General features: G+C 41.7%; 1 protein-coding gene across 1 annotated transcript in view; it reads right to left on the bottom strand.

The window, feature by feature from the left end:
• Window positions 1–17,721, bottom strand: part of cntln (centlein, centrosomal protein) — a 213,137-nt gene that overhangs the window by 74,721 nt on the left and 120,695 nt on the right. Inside the window, exons 14-17 of the mRNA XM_081394618.1 lie at window positions 16,912–17,009; window positions 5,629–6,110; window positions 4,563–4,641; window positions 3,192–3,267 (exon numbers count right to left, since the gene is read on the bottom strand). Coding sequence (XP_081250744.1) covers window positions 3,192–3,267; window positions 4,563–4,641; window positions 5,629–6,110; window positions 16,912–17,009 — 735 coding nt within the window. The remainder of the gene's footprint in view (window positions 1–3,191; window positions 3,268–4,562; window positions 4,642–5,628; window positions 6,111–16,911; window positions 17,010–17,721) is intronic.

The following is a 17,721-nucleotide window of genomic DNA, read 5'->3' as shown; positions in this document are numbered from 1 at the left end:
TATCTGAAAAAAATAACGAAGCATTTTAATTGTTTATTAATTAACTAGTCTTTTCTAAATCAGTGTAGGCTGCCTGCATACATATCTCCATACATCTCCGCTGTAATGTAGCCTAGATGCGCCTTTATTACGGACAGGATTACTTAATCAGATAGTAGCTACCGTATTTGCTTTCGATTGGATTTTTTTTTTCGTTGGTGGACATTTTTTTTATTAACTTTATAGTTATATTTCTCATGTCTGTGAGGCTTGTCTATACACTGTTTGTCAGTTCATTTTTGAGGCGCGCTCCAATTCACAGAGATCATGAAAGCGCGCCCTGTTCGTTTTATTTTGTTTTACAAAGGCACACCGTTTTCTTGTTGTTGTGAGTTTACACAAATAAAAGTAGTTGCGACTGATGTATTATTATGTTCTGTATGACCAGAAATGATGGAGTATTTTAAGTTGTTTCCACTGTTGATAGGAAAATGCGAGTGATCAGTGATGGCACCGGCGCCTTCATCCATGTCATAGTGCGCGCTCCACACTCCGCACAAACACTTGGATATGCGCTTCATAATAGCAAACATTTATCTAGGTTAACGTTAGAGCGAGCGGTCATGCCAGACAGATAATCCTCTTCATGTTTAACTAATCAAATTATGTTGCATTTTATTGTGCCAGTTTGAAAAGGGCGGCTGAAACACTTAGCCTACAGATAAACGCCCAACGCTGGTGTTTTTCTTTAAACAAATTCGTTTAGACTTTAAAATAAATATTGTTTATGGGCTAATTAATGCCACAATAATTTGTTTATTTTATTGGCTAATTGTATTTTTCATTTTTGTTTTGCATTGAATACCATTGAATATTTTCATTGAATGCATTGAATATTCGCTGTGCACCGCAATACCACCCTCCCATAGAAAGACACGTTAAGAGCCACCTATTTTCTTTATAGCCTAATAAAGGGAAGGAAAACGCTTAATGTATAATTAAATGCATTGAGTTCATATTCTTTATAACTGAAGCGTTTTCTTTATTATAAGGGTGTATTATTCCATTAAAAAAGGACTGTTTATAAGGTGACAATCCGTTATACATCTTGAAGATTTTTGTATTTTATTGTATCTTCTTATAAAGACGAAGATAATTAACATTTCGTTAATTAAACAAAATAAGAACACAATGTTGTAAAAAATAAACAACTCAGGCTATGTTCTGTTAGATGTGTTTTGAATACTTTTTGTTTAATTATATCTCTAGGTAATGAAGATATAGCCTTTTAACAAAAATAAATCTTATTAGGCCTATATAATATATCATATTAAAAAAAACTTAGCCTATATAAAATATATTTTTAAAAAGGGCCTCATTGATTAATTTTGCATGATGGGCTGCTACTATTTGCTTAAGCTTTTTGAATGTGTGATAAAGGCCAGATAGGCTTTCAATTGTATGTGGATAAAGGCATATTTTGTACATGACACATGTCCTTATAAGGGCAAAAAAAGATGTCGTTTTAACGACATAAGATCTCGTTATTACGAGAAAAAGATGTCGTTTTAACGACATAAGATCTCGTTATTACGAGAAAAAGATGTCGTTTTAACGACATAAGATCTCGTTATTACGAGAAAAGATGTCGTTAAAACGACATAAGATCTCGTTATTACGAGAAAAGATGTCGTTAAAACGACATAAGATATCGTTATTACGACATAATTGGGGGGAAAAAATAATATGTATGTGGCAGCAATGCGTCACCTTACGTTACAGTGTGTGTATTCACACACAAAAACTGCATAGCTAATGTTACAGCCACATTCTACGTGCAACAATCTAGGTAACCATAAACAGTAAAGCAACACACTTATATATCATTAGTTGACTTACTTGTCCGAGGTGTGTAGCTGAACCAAAGAGAGTGATCCAGACTTTAGTTTCAGACGTTCAGCAAGCCCAGCTCTGTATTGACCCTTCGGTGTTCATTTGTCCATCCAATTATTGAGCAATTGTTATGCTTCGCTCGCTCAAAAGCCATGATATCTCTCGTGGACAAACTAAAATCGCGCGCGCGCGTTCCTACTTCCTAGCTCATTTTCTCATGGGCGGAAAATATTCTCTGGGCGGGCAAAGCAGAGACAGGGGAGGTAACATTTCCTCCTTATGATGTCATAAAGAGGAGATTCAAGATCAGCGCGTATGAGCCTCCATTTTCTCACAGGCAGAGAAAGATAGCAAAAGCTTGATTTACACCGATAGAAATTTCTAGAAACTTGGGGACCATATACAGACTAGGGGAACTCATATTAATGTTAAAAAACCTCAGAAAGTGAAAATTTCATGTCATGGGACCTTTAAGAAAAGCTCTTTTGAATAAGATATCATGATAATGGGCTACAGTTGTGATATGCCATTCAAGAAGGGGAACAGAATTTTGCCGTGCAATAGTCTTTTGCACAAAACTGGCATTTTGAGCTTTAAACCGTGTCTACTGTACATCGGACGCAACAGCTAAAGGCTGTCTACACTGGACAGGACAAAGCGCCCGTTGCAAAGCATTTGTCCTTCATGTCAGTACGTCATAAATAGAATGAGGCATCAGTTTACTGACAGAATCCAGTGTAGACAGAATCACTGTTTATAATAATTTTGCTTTTTGTCGAGTCACGCTGTTCGAGTCCAGTGTAGACAAGGTGTTAGGTACAGTGATATCAGCATTCCATAAAACTCAAACAGATGCATGGGAATACTATTTGACTAGATCTCTATTTGATTTTGCAACTAAAATGCACCAGCATTGTGAAAGAGCCTCTTTGAGGGGAGCAAATTTTTTGATAATAAAAATAATTTCTTGTCTACATTCTTATGGACAACTATAAGCAATCTATAAGTATAACAATTTGTTTAAGCGATCCAATGTCAACTTTTGACTCAAACAACTGTGGGACTCAACAAATAGATAGAAGTGGGGCAGAAGGGACAGTAGGGCAACCTTTTTGTAAACATTCATTATCTTTGCAATTACAAATTTCATATTTTGCTTGATGAATGACACTGATGAGAATCTGTTTTGATATTTATAGTAGATTCAGTTTTCTATTCTGTTTTTTAAGAATTTATACAAGAAGGGCTGTACAAGCCATCAAGAGAGAACAATCACTCATCCTGTAAGAGCCTGGGCACAGTTGCGTCAACCAGGTTACCTTGGATTTGGATGTTTCTAGTTTGAGATTCCTCTCCAGGCTCATCTATGGGGCAGATCAGCATGTACCTGCAGCCCTGCAGGCAGGGAAGAGGTGGAAACACAAAACATGACACAAAAAGCTGGGGCAACAGTTTAACATAACGTAACGTGGCGGCTCACGGCAGAGTGACACAGAGGAAGCGTTTGTAGTCACATCAAAGAGGCTTTGGCTTTTCCCCTCGTTTGTATCGAACACTATTTAAAAAGGTTTTGATCAGTCTCTCTCCCTCTCTCTCCATGGGTTTGATCATGGATTTATTCAGAAGCTCTTTAGTGTGACACGGGCGGCGCAGTGCTCTGCTCCACTGTCACGCTGATGAGAGCCAGTACAGTTGACGAGAACACAGAGCCATTCAGGCAGGATCTAAGAGAGAGCTGACAGCTGTAGAGCTGAGAGGAAGTGAAAAGAGGAGAAGATATGGAGCTTCCAAGTTCCCTGAGGGGATGGGGGAGAGCCAGCGGAGCCCTGAGAGACTGACGAGAAGAGATCGCACTTTACAGGATCAGACACCTCTGATACGCATCTTCTGATCGACACAGCTGCTTAAATTCAAGCAGAATTTTTTTTTTTTTTTTTTACTTTGCAAATGAAAAGAGGCAATTTCAAGGTGAAGAGAGTCATTTTTTTTAACTCTAAATAAGCCATTCGTAGACTGATTCTGTTCAAAAGTATTAAAACAACATTGCCTCATCCAATTACTTGGGCCCAACCTTTAAGTAGATCATACTACAGCTTTCTGCTTAAAAGCTATTGACTATAACGTTAAATATAACGTTTAAATAATAATTCTATAAGAATGAGAAAGAGGAATAGATCTTATTAGATCAAAAAATTGATTAGACCGAAACTAGGGCTGTGGCTATATGTTTGGCCAACCAATGGCAGATGGAGGGCGTTTTCAGAAAACTTTGGTTACTCTTGAATTTAAGGGGTTCTTGTTATAGTGTAATTAGATCAATAAGAACTGAATAATATTAATTAACATGTACTTACAATAGGATTAGGGTTGGAGTTTGGTTATTTGCTTGTAATTATACATAATTTACTGTTATTACTATAGTAAGAGCATGAAATGTGTAGCAAGGACACTGCAAAATAAAATGTTACTGAAACTTCTTTGAAAAGTCATTACTTCTGCAATAAGTTGGGAGCGCAGAAATTACATAATGTACTTCACCTTTAAAATGTCTTTGTTACTTATGAATCTATTAACTATTTAACTATTTTGTTTCAAACAAAACATACTGATTTGTAGACAAATGACAATTATTTCATTTTAGCAACAAAACAAAAAAAAACAGATAAGAAACAAAATGTTGTGTAACAAACCTTACTAGTTTTCTGAGAAGCTTGACGAGTCGGAGCAGAATATCGACTTTGCAGGCTGTCAGAGAACTGTTCACTGTCACTGTGGAGATAAAGTTATAAAATGTCTATTTATTTACCTAGATAAATAGATATACTGGGGACTACTATGTGGTGTAGAATTAATATGAGAATGGTTAATTGGCAGAAAACCAGACAACCCTGAAACTTAAACGGCCATGTGTGGTGCGTAACTGCTGATGCACAGTCGGGACGTTCTAAATGCTGTGGCGTCTCATTCAAGAGCCTCTTTGAGACAGATTTGGAAAGCTTCCAGCATGCCGTTTTATTGAGGTAGTGGTGCATTTGGGTGAAATAAATCTGTGGATCATACCATCCATCATGTCATAAACTCTGATGTTGTAGGCGACATAAAACTTTCATGAAATAATTACTGAAAACGCTGCTTGATTTGGAAGATGTTAAACAGCTTGTCGACATCTGGTAGAGAGCCGAACAGAGTCATTCAAAATTTATCCTGTTAAATTAGAACAAGTATAGGAAAAGGAGGAGAGAAGGGAGACACTGGGACCACAGCAGAATAGGAACGTCACAGGAAAACTCAACTGATTGGCCAGGGTTTGCCTGGGACTCCTCCTCTGTCAGGGATGAATATGCAAGGGAATCACAAATTAAATTAACCTGCCAAACTGTCAATTTCAGGGCTCATGACGTTGGGAAAATGGCATTGGGCAGAGAGAGAGGGGCTGCGGGCGGGTTCAGGTGCTTTCTGGCGCCGGTTCAACTCGGCTGCTCAGAGGTGGCTAATTCTACATGCAAATTTCAGTCAATAAGCTCCTAGCAAGACATCCCAGGATAATTCAAAGGATCAGATTTTTTTTCCCTCTTTCTGCCCCCCTCTTGCACTTTTTCTCTCTTTTGAATACCAACTAGACAGAAGCTGGGATTCAATCACCCGTTTGCTTGTGTTTTTGCATATGCGTGCTGTCCCTACAGTCAGAAAAATAATGAGAGCTTGAGAGATGGAAAACGAGAAAGAGACAAGGATAGTGAAAGGTGGGGGAAGTACCTGTCTGCGCTCATGTCCTCCCAGTCGTCCTTGGCGGGACTGTTCATCCTGTTCTGCGTTGAGCGCATGCGTGTTCTGCTGGAGGCATCAGCCCAGGGCGTTTTCGACCTGATCTTATTGTTAGCCAGCGTGGCAGGTTTCGCCTTGAGATTAGCTGCAGACCGATGGAAATCTCTCTCGGCTCGAAGGACTCCCAGTTCCTGTCGGAGCTTGAGCAGCCTGTGTCTGGCCTGGACAGCAGATTTTATGGCCTCTTTTGCTTCTCGCTCAGAACTCTGCAGCTGGGCAAGCAGTCGGTCCTGTTCTTCTCTGGCCTGGACCTCCTCGGCCTCCTTGTGTTGGTGCAGGAGCTGAACTCTGGCCTGCAGATCACCCCGCTCTACAGCCATTGCTCTGTTCGCTTCCTGTAACGCCCGGTTGTCTTCTCGCAAGCGCACGATCTCGCTCTCCAGAGAGACCATTTGACTTTGTAACTGCTCTATCTGTGAGAGTAAGCAGAGGCATGTGAAAAAAACAATTATCACTACATCTTTTTGAGACATTTGTGCTTTAAACTCTCGTTTGGCCTTTATGGAGAGGGTCTGTTCCGGGCCAAGTGAACAACCACTCTGTAATTTGTTACTCATGGCTAAACATAAAAGAGGGCCATTTAGGCAGCTTGTCAAATCCTGGTGGAGGGTGTGAAAGAGAGGAGGGGATGCCTGCTGGGTGTATACCCCCAGGCAAATCGCTGCCTTTTATTTAGCACTCTCTCTGCCTTACTGCCGCAGCACACCACCTTTCAAACAACATTAGGCCCCTTTACGGCTGGCTGACAACGACTCGACCCCCCCTCCCCTCCCCTCCCCTCCCACAACTCCATCAAAAATTATTTCATTTATAATGCGTTTGCAGGAGCACATAAACAGCAGTCTGCCCCTGTGGGTTATTAAGTTTAACATGGTGCTTGTCATTCAGTAATAAAGGCGATGACAGCCCCCATTACACGACCATATGGCAGCTGCTGGCATCGCTCACAATGCCATCATCTGCTCCGAATTATTCCACAAACCATTTCATTCCTCTGCTCAGAACGTTCCCTCAGTCCTCACCAGCCCGTCCAGCAAGAACCAAGCTAAATGTTGCTTTAAGGGAAGTCGAGTGCTTTTGAATAGACTATGAGCTTGATTTGCTCAGGCTAAATGCTAATGACAAATGATTTGCTTGTATTAAATGAGTGAAGGATCCAGTGTCAAACATCAGCAGTGTGTCAGCAAATGCAAACAGAGCAGTTTAGTTTCATTCAAATGAGCCTTAAGCGTGTTTGCTGGGCTGTGCTGTTGATAGTTTTGCAGGTTGATGGCTTAAATGAGCGATCCATACTACAGGAAAACTTTTTTTTGTGTGTGAACACATGCACTGTTATGAACATTTTACAAGGCCTCCATCCAATTTTAGATCTACATGTTAACTACTTGCATTCGTTTTGAGTTTCAAATTCTTGGCCAAATTTGAAACCAAAAATTATGGACAAACTGAAAACCAAAGTTTTAAATTAGACTTTGCCTAGAAACACTAAACAATTCTAAATATTACAATATTTTTGATTACACTTGTTCTTCCTTCAGGCTATAAAAATCTTAAACATTCAATAATATTTCAAAATATTGCACAACTGTAATTGTGTAATTAATGGATGAAATGTACTTTTTGCTAATAAAAATGTTTGTTTGTTTTTTATCCTGTAAAGTGCTTAAGGATATGTATTTTCCATTTATAAGAGAAAGGTGGCAAGTTCTCACTAGTGAAAGTTAAGGGTTTCTCTCATTGTGTATACCATAGTGCTTAAACTCAGTCACAGCCTCTGTTCAAGCACAGGTAAATGCTCTTTATTAATATGCTTGATATGCATACGCATCGCTGGATCCAGAGAGAAGAAGCCGCGCCGTTAGAGAAAGCCTTCAGCGGGACGAGCCTTGCATCTGGAGTCGCTGGCCGCGCCGCCTTCAGCCGCCGTTCCTGCTACGCTATCCGGCGTTATATCCTTTTCATTGCATAGTTATGGCGTCAAATGGTGGACAAAACAGCGCAAGCGCATAAACACAGCGCGCAAGGGAATTACAACAGTGTGAGCAACGTGACAAAGCTCGCACGTAAAATGTAAACATGCAGAACTCTTAAATCCCAAACTGGAGGACAAAAAATATGATTGTGCGCACAAATTAACAAGTCGCAAGCAGAAATAACAGCCGCGAGTCCTGACAGGTTCTACACGCGCAAGTTCTTTTCTACACGCTCGAGTTCTCTTCTACACGCGCGCAGCTAAAATCTTTACGCACACGAGTCAGTTTTAACACTTTAAGGGGCGGGGCTCAGACCTTCCTGTTAACAAATGCCATATCGCAGCTTCTCTTGAAAATCTTTTGATTGGTTGCTATGCCGTGAATGATGTCCTCCTGTTGCGATTGGCTGTTGTTGGCTCTCTCCGAACGAAGACACTCAAAACAGAAAGCGGGATGACAGACCTTAAGAAGTTTTTTTTACGTTGTCTTTCAAAGTTATACACGTGTTTATATGTTAAATGTATCGTTTAGGTATAATTAACACAAAATTGTTCATTTACAAATGCTTGATTTTTTTAATGTGTTTTTTGTTTTTGATACAAAGATCTCTTTTGACCTGATTCGAAGTTTGTAAGTGATTTAAATATTTAGGACATTTTTACATAATTGACTTGTGTAACTTATATAGGTAAGGTAACACAGACAACTCTTGATGTTATAAACTAAAAATAGCTAGACACATACATTTTTTTTCTCTGTGTAAGTAATTAATAAATGTATTAAATATATTATCATTTTCCTTTATGTCAGTTGTTTTCTCACCACATGCTACTTGTTGCTTAATAGCGATATAAGAGTCACATGACCTCAGCATTTGCAGGAACCAAATTTTAAATAATTTTATCAGAAATGTGGCCCACTCACAGCTCCTTCCCTTATAGTCCAGTCATTTTATGAAAAAAGGTTGAACAAATTGCAACAGAAGCAAACTCAACTGATTTTGTATCCTCAATATGTCCTGAGTAAGGGAAAAAAAGCCCTGAAGAATCCTATTAGGGGAAAGTTTAGAAAAAGACCCAAATATAGCCTATTCATACGCCTATACTTCTTTTTCTTTTAGATATCACCATGAAAATTACTGTTGAGTTGATTACTTACATCAAGACAAACAAAAAATGTATTACAAGTTTTTGAAATTGTTTGTTACCATGGACAAACTCTTGAAAAATATATTGTTGAATCTTGTTGACATACAGTAAAATACTTAATGTTAAGGTCTGTATGGAACCCATTTAGGCTACCCATGAGCATTAATACGTAGAGGCAGGAAGAAGTACTTTAGAAACCAGCCTTTATTAATTTTTAAGAGATTGGGTTTGAGGCTGGGTCTGTGGGACTGTTTCTGGGGGACGAGTGTGTATAACTTTGAAAGAAAATGTAAAAAAAAACTTCTTAAGGTCTGTCATCCCGCTTTCTGTTTTGAGTGTCTTCGTTCGGAGAGAGCCAACAACAGCCAATCGCAACAGGAGGACATCATTCACGGCATAGCAACCAATCAAAAGATTTTCAAGAGAAGCTGCGATATGGCATTTGTTAACAGGAAGGTCTGAGCCCCGCCCCTTAAAGTGTTAAAACTGACTCGTGTGCGTAAAGATTTCAGCTGCGCGCGTGTAGAAAAGAACTCGAGCGTGTGTTCAAATCTGCGCGCGCGTGTAGAAAAAGAACTCGAGCGTGTAGAACCTATCAGGACTCGCAGCTGTTATTTCTGCTTGCGACTTGTTAATTTGTGCGCACAATCATATTTTTTGTCCTCCAGTTTGGGATTTGAGAGTTCTGCATGTTTACATTTTACGTGCGAGCTTTGTCACGTTGCTCACACTGTTGTTATTCCCTTGCGCGCTGTGTTTATGTGCTTGTGCTGTTTTGTCCACCATTTGACGCCATACATAGTGTGTGTTCGCCGCCGCGACTCACACTCCTTCTCTAAAAGAGCAAGAGCGTCTTTTTTAAGATGTCTCGATCCTCCTGTGGCTCGTGCCGAGCCCCACTCAGCGACGGGGACCGCCATATCATCTGCGTTTCCTGCCTGGGTGAAGGACATGCAGCTCTCGCGCTCGCCAACGGCGGATGCCCTCACTGCGAGCTATTGACTATGGCGACTCTGAGGACTCGCCTGGCATCATTCCACGAGACTGCACTCCCCGCTTGATGCTCCCTGAGATGCCGGACTCGGAGCGGGCTGCGTTCCTCGACGCCCCCATCTCTTCTGCTGGTCTCTTCAGAGAGTCCGTCAAAGATTTCGCGGACAGATTCGATGAGGTGCAAAAGACGTCGCAGGCCATGAAGCACTTTCTGCCGAAGCGCTCTAGCTCCGCAACAGGCTGCTCTAAACAGCCGTCTGCTCGAAGCTCGCAGCCGCAGCCTCCACCCCCCGCCGCCGCTTCACAGCGTCGACAGGCCCGGGTCCCGAGACCGCGCTCTCGCTCTACCTGCCGCCGAACGTGCCCACATCCCAGTGCCCACTAACACTACACACTGCATGTCTCTCGGTTTCTGTAAAAACGAAACCAACACACATACAGTCAGCTCAGGCCGACGGTGTTTTCAGTGCAAATGTGCTCGCTGTTCCGAGCCCACATTCACTCGCAGATATGACGAATCCCATGGGTTCCCCCCTGCTCGCCGTCTCTCAGCTACCCGCCATGAGAGAGTCGAGCACAGGCAGACCGCCCGCTGTTATCAGCGTGCCCCCCGCCTCGAATGCTGCAAGTGCGGTGTCTATTTTTCAGCATACTGGAGCTCTCCGGCCGCCGCCACTATGTCACGGCCAGAGCCCAGATCTCATTCAACCCCTAGCTATCCATGCAAATGCGTGGGCAAAGCTTCCCGGGGTATCAGAATGGGTGCTGAATATTATAAAAAGAGGCAATTCGCTACAGTTCGCTCGATGCCCCCGCCGTTGCGCGGCGCGAATCGAAACCACGGTAGAAAAGGAAGTAGCACATCTACTTTGTGCCGAAATTGCGAAACTGTTGAGCAAAGGGGCCATAGAGCCTTTATCTCAAGCTCAGAGCGAAGGGGGGCTATACAGCAGATATTTCCTGGTACCAAAAAAAGACGGGGGACTCAGACCAATTCAGGATCTAAGACAGCTGAACAAAGCGCTTGCAAAACGCCGGTTCAGAATGCTCACGACCAAGAAAATCCTCTCGCAAATTCGCCAGGGGGACTGGTTTGTGTCAATAGATCTGAAGGACGCGAATTTCCAAATACAAATAGCGTCACGTCACAGGCGATTTTTGAGATTCGCCTTCAAGGGTCAGGCATATCAATACACAGTCCTACCGTTTGGCCGGTCCTTAGCACCCCGTACATTCACGATGTGCATGGACGCAGCCCTCGCTCCCCTGAAACTTCGTGGAATGCGAGTTTTGAACTACTTGGACGATTGGCTGGTTCTAGCTCAGTCACACTCAGAGCTCATAGAACACAGGACCATTTTACTCGAGCATCTCGAGAATCTGGGTCTCGAAGTCAATTGGGCGAAAAGTTCACTGTCTCCCAGTCGGAGAATATCTTTTCTGGGCACAGAACTGGACTCACTGTCTATGACAGCTCAACTATCACCGCAACGCAGACTGGCTATTCAGCGCATGACGGAGACCTTCCGCCGCGGCGCTATAGTCCCGCTCAAACAGTTTCAAAGGATGCTGGGTCTCATGGCCACAGAGACATTCGGCAGAGCGGAAATAGACCTGTTTGCGTCTCAAGAAAACGCTCACTGCCCGGAGTTTTTCTCCAAGAGCAGGGATGCGCTGGCCTACGTCTGGCCCCGCTGCCCGCTCTATGCTTTTCCCCCCGTCGCGCTCCTACCTCAGGTGTTAGAGCGGATCAGGGAAAGCGGATGCTCAGTGCTACTAGTGGCTCCGTTCTGGAAGAACCAGGTTTGGTTCCCAGTTCTGATGCAGCTGACGAGCGCTGCCCCATGGCCAATATCAGTGAGGAGGGACCTCCTCTCTCAGGCCAGGGGCTCAATATGGCATCCCTCTACGAGGCGGCTCTATTCCTCAAAATGGTCTGTGTTCTCTAGCTGGTGCACAGCACGCGGCTTTTCACCCCAGGGTTGTGGAGTAATGGAGGTTCTCTCCTTCCTACAAGAGCTACTGGATAAGGGCAGAACCCCATCCACGCTCAAAGTTTATGTGGCGGCTATAACAGCGTTCACTGAACCAACGCTTGGCCAGTCACTTGGAAGGAACGATCTGGTCATTCGCTTCCTTAGAGGAGCTAAGAGGTTAAATCCTCCCAGACCTCCCTCAGTTCCCATATGGGACCTTTCTACGGTCTTGGAGGCCATGAAAGGTGCCCCATTCGAGCCGATCCAATCTATAGATGTCAAACACTTATCTTTCAAGACAGTGTTTCTTCTGGCTCTCGCTTCAGTAAAGTGTTAAGGGGACTTGCAAGCGCTCTCAGTGAGCGCGACATGTATGGAGTTTGGGCCAAATGACTCGAAAGTCATACTCAAACCAAGGCACGGGTACGTTCCTAAATCCCTCAACACACCGTTCAGGGCCCAGGTGATTTCCCTGTCCGCCCTGCCGGTCTCTAACGAGGAAAAGGACGCCAGCTTCCTTTGCCCGGTCAGGGCATTAACCCTCAGAGGTCGAAGATCACGCCGGCGTGATCTGCTCGCTTTTTTCCTTATGAGTTGAATTGAGACCCAAAATACTCTTTTGACTTTGATTTTACAAAACAAGTTTCATACATCAATCGATTCTGTTAAACGTGTATTAATTTTGTGTATTCTCAAAATAAAAAACAAAGTGTTGTGCTTTTTGCCAAATAAAGAAAAATAAACGTGATGCGAGTTCTGCCTTCTGTCTGTCAGTGTAGTCCATTCTGAAACGCGTCCGAAAATGAACTGTAACTCAGCGAATACTCAGTCAAACAGACATACAGATACACAGACATGAAACTTGAATTCTATGCTTTTAAATGAGGTAATTTATATAAAAAACAAATATTCTCATCTTGTGAAATCTGTATTAAAAGAGAGCGATCCCAGTCGAGCTCATTAGAGCTAATTCAAAGGTAATGTGACTCCGCCCACGGAGAGCGCGTGCTATTCAAACGCAAACTACTGAGGCAATCCAAGCAAACCTGTGAACGCCCCCATATCAGCTCGAGAAAACAAGTTTATTCAGATCATTGTAGCCTACGTGTTTACACCATCTGGCAGCGCTGTGAGAAATATTAATAATGGAAAATCTACCTCAGAGTGCGGGTATTGCAGGAGAGAGGATCCGAATATGTAGTAAGTTTTTTTTCCTTCTCAAGTTAATCGCGTTTCTGTGAATGAATGAACGGCAGCCGCAGAGATGCGCGCTGTTTATCACAGCTCGCAAAAAGACCGTTTAAATTTAAATTGCGTCTCTGTGTGAATGAATGATGATGTTTTAGCAAACTGTATTGCTATACTGAGTTGAGTAAAAATCGACAGAAATATGTTGAAATAAAATGTAGGCTATTTGTATAAGCAACGTTTTAAACTGAACATTAACATTAATATGCCCTAATATTTCATAAAAACAACGTTACAGTCAGGCGTTTCTGTTTGTGTATGAATGTTTCGGTTTTAGCAAACTGTATTGCTACACTCAGTAAATATCGACTAAAATATGTTGAAATAAAATGTATTTGTATAAGCAACGTATTAAACTGCAAATTAACATTTATATTTCTTATAATAAAAATGAAAGACCTATGTTACAGACATATGAAAGACAACATTTCGTTGATTAGTTTTGGATAGATTATACATTTTTACTGTAAAATATCTGCCACCTCAAATAAGCTTTTGTTTGCCAATATTTGCTTATGTTAAATATAATATGTTTTGTCAAAAATAAAGTTATCAAATAATCAATCAAATCCTTAACTTTGAAGTATGTATGATAAAATGTATACTTTAGTTTTTACAAAGAAAGATTACACTTGAATTGTTGTTGTAATTGTAACCTTTTTAATAAAAAAATATATTTACAAGGTAGATGTAAACCAACTATTAAAAGGTAAATATAAGCCTTTTCTTTAAATAACTTTTATTGTGTTTTATTATTGACAAATTTGGGGAGAGGATAAATATTCCAAAACTGAAAATACAGAATGAGAATTAACTGCACAATTACTAGACATGTTTTCCTTGGATATTATAGGCCAAATTGCAAGCACAATATGTGGAAAAATAAAAAAGAATTGAGATGCTTCCAACTGTTGCTCTTGCATTCTTGTGGCTCAGTGACTCACCTGAATGAATGGCTAATTAAAGTCCCACTCCGATCATATTTCGAGCTATTTTTAAACATTCTCAGTGGTCTTTAAATGATGATTATGCCGTTTTTATCCAAAATCACAAAACCTGTGCTGTTTTCTGGGACTTCGCTTCAGCAGAGCGGCAGTAGCTCATTAGCAATTCGCCTCTGTGTTGTGGGCGGAGCCGTTGGCACGGAGACGACCCTCCCCCTCCTCTCCTCTGTACGTTCAAGACTTGAGCTTCCGAGAAAACGGAGGAGAAGCTGATCATCGCCGTTGCTGGGTTTCCTATCATTATCGGATTAATTGCAGTTTAACCATCACAGAGTGAAAATGTATCATTTGCATGTGTTTTTAAGTCCTGCCAGTTTAACAGGGCGCGCTTGACAGGGCATATAAGAACGAGGAGAGAGAGAGAGAGAGAGCCCCGGCCGCGCGCGCGCGCACTCACTATTAATAATAATAAATAATAATGTGACCAAAACGGTTATACAAATGCTGTCATTATAAAAGGTTTCTAGTGTCAATGTATTGCTTGTTTATTCTGTTTACTTATCATGGTGTGGCACTTCTCTTCTCCCATGATCGAACATAGAATGCTGCTACATCAGAGCGGCCAAAGCGTCAACAAGCTTCCTCGTACTTTTTGACAAGCGTACTTGACAGGGCGGCCAGAGCTTCTTTGCCGCTCAAGTCGGCGGCGGTGTGAACTGTACGTAGTTAGTATTGCAACCCGCTACCGCACATAGGTGTTGATCCGCCATCGTCTTCTCTACTCCTCGGAACCTGAGCGGGCGGGGGCGGAGGGGAGTATGAGCTTGTGGCCCCACCCAGTGGAGTTACTACGTCACAACTCCAGTCTTTTCTAGCTGGCATTTTAGCGCCTGCTACTGATTCACAGCCATTTGAATGCAGAAATACTCAGAAATACAACTTTGAGCTTATTTTTCTCAAGATATGTCCTCTAACATCAGAAAAATGCTACAAGAACATGTTAACACCTAGAAAAACATGATTTTCATCGGAGTGGGTCTTTAAGTATGCGGCCCCATTGTCTCCTCGGGTGTGAACCACTACATATACATGACCGTTGACGCCCACTCCGCATATGGCCTTTCCAAACAGAAAGTGCTTTGCAAAATTCAAATCAATGTATTGTGTTATGTGAATGATAAGGCAGGGTGATTTTCACTTTATTTTGAAGAAAAAACACTAGGCGATGACATCTTTTAGACAAAAGTCTTATTGGCACATATTTAGAATGTGTTTTATGGCCTTATTTCAGAAACTTTAGTTTTTAGTTTTTTCAATAACCATGCATAAACATTATTCTCTCAAAAATGCAGACATGTACATTCTTGTTGCTCACATTTCATGGTAGCCCTGTTTGTGCTAAATAGTGTGTAATTTTTTTTTCTATTAACATGTTTATAAGCAACTGAAAAAAGCAAAAATGTCAGGGCATGTCAGAACATCTCAAGGACCCCAAAAACACCTTAGACCCCAGAGGGTTAAGGGCTTATGTGTCTCGCACATCTGTCTTCAGACAGACAGAGCAGCTCTTTGTTTCATTCTACGGACGTTCTAAGGGACTTGCCGTGTCGAAACAGAGCCTATCCAGATGGATAGTCGATGCTATAGCGCTGGCTTATACCTCTAAGGGCTTGCAGTGCCCATTAGGTGTCAGAGCGCACTCCACGAGGGGTATGGCCTCATCGTGGGCTTGGTCTAGTGGGATTGCCTTGCAAGATATCTGTATGGCGGCAGGCTGGGCCTCCTCGTCTACATTTATAAGGTTTTATAAGGTTTTATAACCTAGAGGTTCCCGCTTTGCAGGCTAAGCTGCTTTCGGTCTAAGTTCGGTACTGTCTGCCCCGATGTTACGCTCAGAATACTGAAAATGGTTGAGCAAATGCTCGCTGATTGATCGCGAAGCTCTATGGGCAGTGTGTAAGACCCACTATATTCATCAGTCCAGGCCGAGGGTCGCCCTGGCTGTATGAAACATTATCAGTATAACCGATCCTTATAGGATGTTATATTTTACAGGAATGATGCTATTCTAGCCACTCTTTCCTGGACTCTCTGTGAGTCCCTTATGATCATGTACTATATGAGCCCGGGCACTTGCCCTTGGGACTTTGGTGCTGGATCATAGCACGCACGGCGTTTTACACTGTGTTCCCCTAGCGTAAGACTTACGCAGTACGAGAGAACCTCTCGTAAGAGAACGTACTCGGTTACTAACATAACCTCGGTTCTCTCTAGAGAGGGAACGAGTACTGCGTATCTTGCCGTGCCTGCACACGCTCTGGTTCGCTCCGGCGATAAAAAACCAGTGAGCTAGCCTCTCGAAGCTATATGTATAGCCCAAGGCCACGCCCGTTTCGACGAGAGGGCCTTATCGATAGGCTGCTGCAGTTGCCGCAGGGCAGCCAATAGGCGCGCGAGTCGTCTCGCCTGTGTCTGCATGCTGCCGCAACGATTTTTGTCGTTGTTCTCTGTACTGACAGCACTCCAAATTTACAAAAAAATTAGCTCAATGTTAAAATTGACCAGGGTTCTCCTTTAATATTGTTTAATGGACCTCAAATGAACTAACAATGTACAGTTGTATTTTTATTAACAAATGTTAACAAATATAAAAAATTCTGTGACAAATGAATTGCTCGTTGTCAGTTAATTTTATTCAATGCATTAAAAACTAACGAATGGAACCTTGTTGTAAAGTGTTACCAAAATTATTTTAAAAGTGCATGTTAATGTTTATGATACCAAACAAACTGAATCTTATAGTAAAAGTGTTACATTTCATAAATTTTACGTTTGCCAATAGTCTGTGTCTTTGTTCATTGTTCTTCAAAAAATTCAGCTAAAGGCTGAACATTTCCAAACATGTAAATGGCAAACAGCACACGGTTGGTACCTTCTTAAAAGTCTGTTCTACTCTTCGTGTGGATGTCTTGATGGGGGTGCTGCTCCTCCTGACCTCATCCTCCGACACTTCCCGAAACAGAAGCTCAGCTGGAGGAATAAAAATTCATACTGTCACCTGACAGCCACTTTCCTAATTCAAATAAATGATCATTAAATGACACATAATTTCTGGTCTTTTTAAAGGTCTATTCAACCGAATGACCTCTTAAAGAGGCCTTTAATGGACGGACTTAAAAAAAAGTACTCGTAACCACAACTCAAAACCTTCTGACCTGAAGCAATCTTGCAGACTATTGTTGAGTAATTCAAATAAATTTTTAAGGTAATTGTCAATGATGGAGTTTGTGCTTTGGACTTCATGGCAGGAACTTTGTTGCTATGCTTGTTTAAAGATGGGAAAATAAACACATTTGGAGACCAGAACTTTCTGCCGCCTCTGGTTAATAAAAGTTTCATGGTGGATGTGGATGCTCATTTGTCGAATGAAAATGTTGTGAAATATTTACAGTCAGGTTTTTTTTTTTTTTTATGCTGACCTTTAGACAGTAAGCAGCAAGGCTGAAATTCTAGTGAGTCACAGACCTGTCTTTCTCAGTAGCATCATGCATACACTTGCAAAAAAAAAAAAAAAAAAAAAAAAAACCCACCTATTCACATGTGCGCACACACGCACTTGTTTTTATATCATTATGTAGGCTTTCCATAGACTATGTTTTTATACTGTACAAACTGTAAGTAAAGCTTTATTTATATAGCACCTTTTAAAACAGAGTTTGCAAAGTGCTTAACAGAAGAGAAA

This window comes from Scardinius erythrophthalmus, assembly GCF_964197995.2.
Source record: "Scardinius erythrophthalmus genome assembly, contig: HAP1_SCAFFOLD_52, whole genome shotgun sequence".
Lineage (NCBI taxonomy): Eukaryota > Metazoa > Chordata > Actinopteri > Cypriniformes > Leuciscidae > Scardinius > Scardinius erythrophthalmus.
This window is presented reverse-complemented; position numbering and strand designations above follow the sequence as displayed.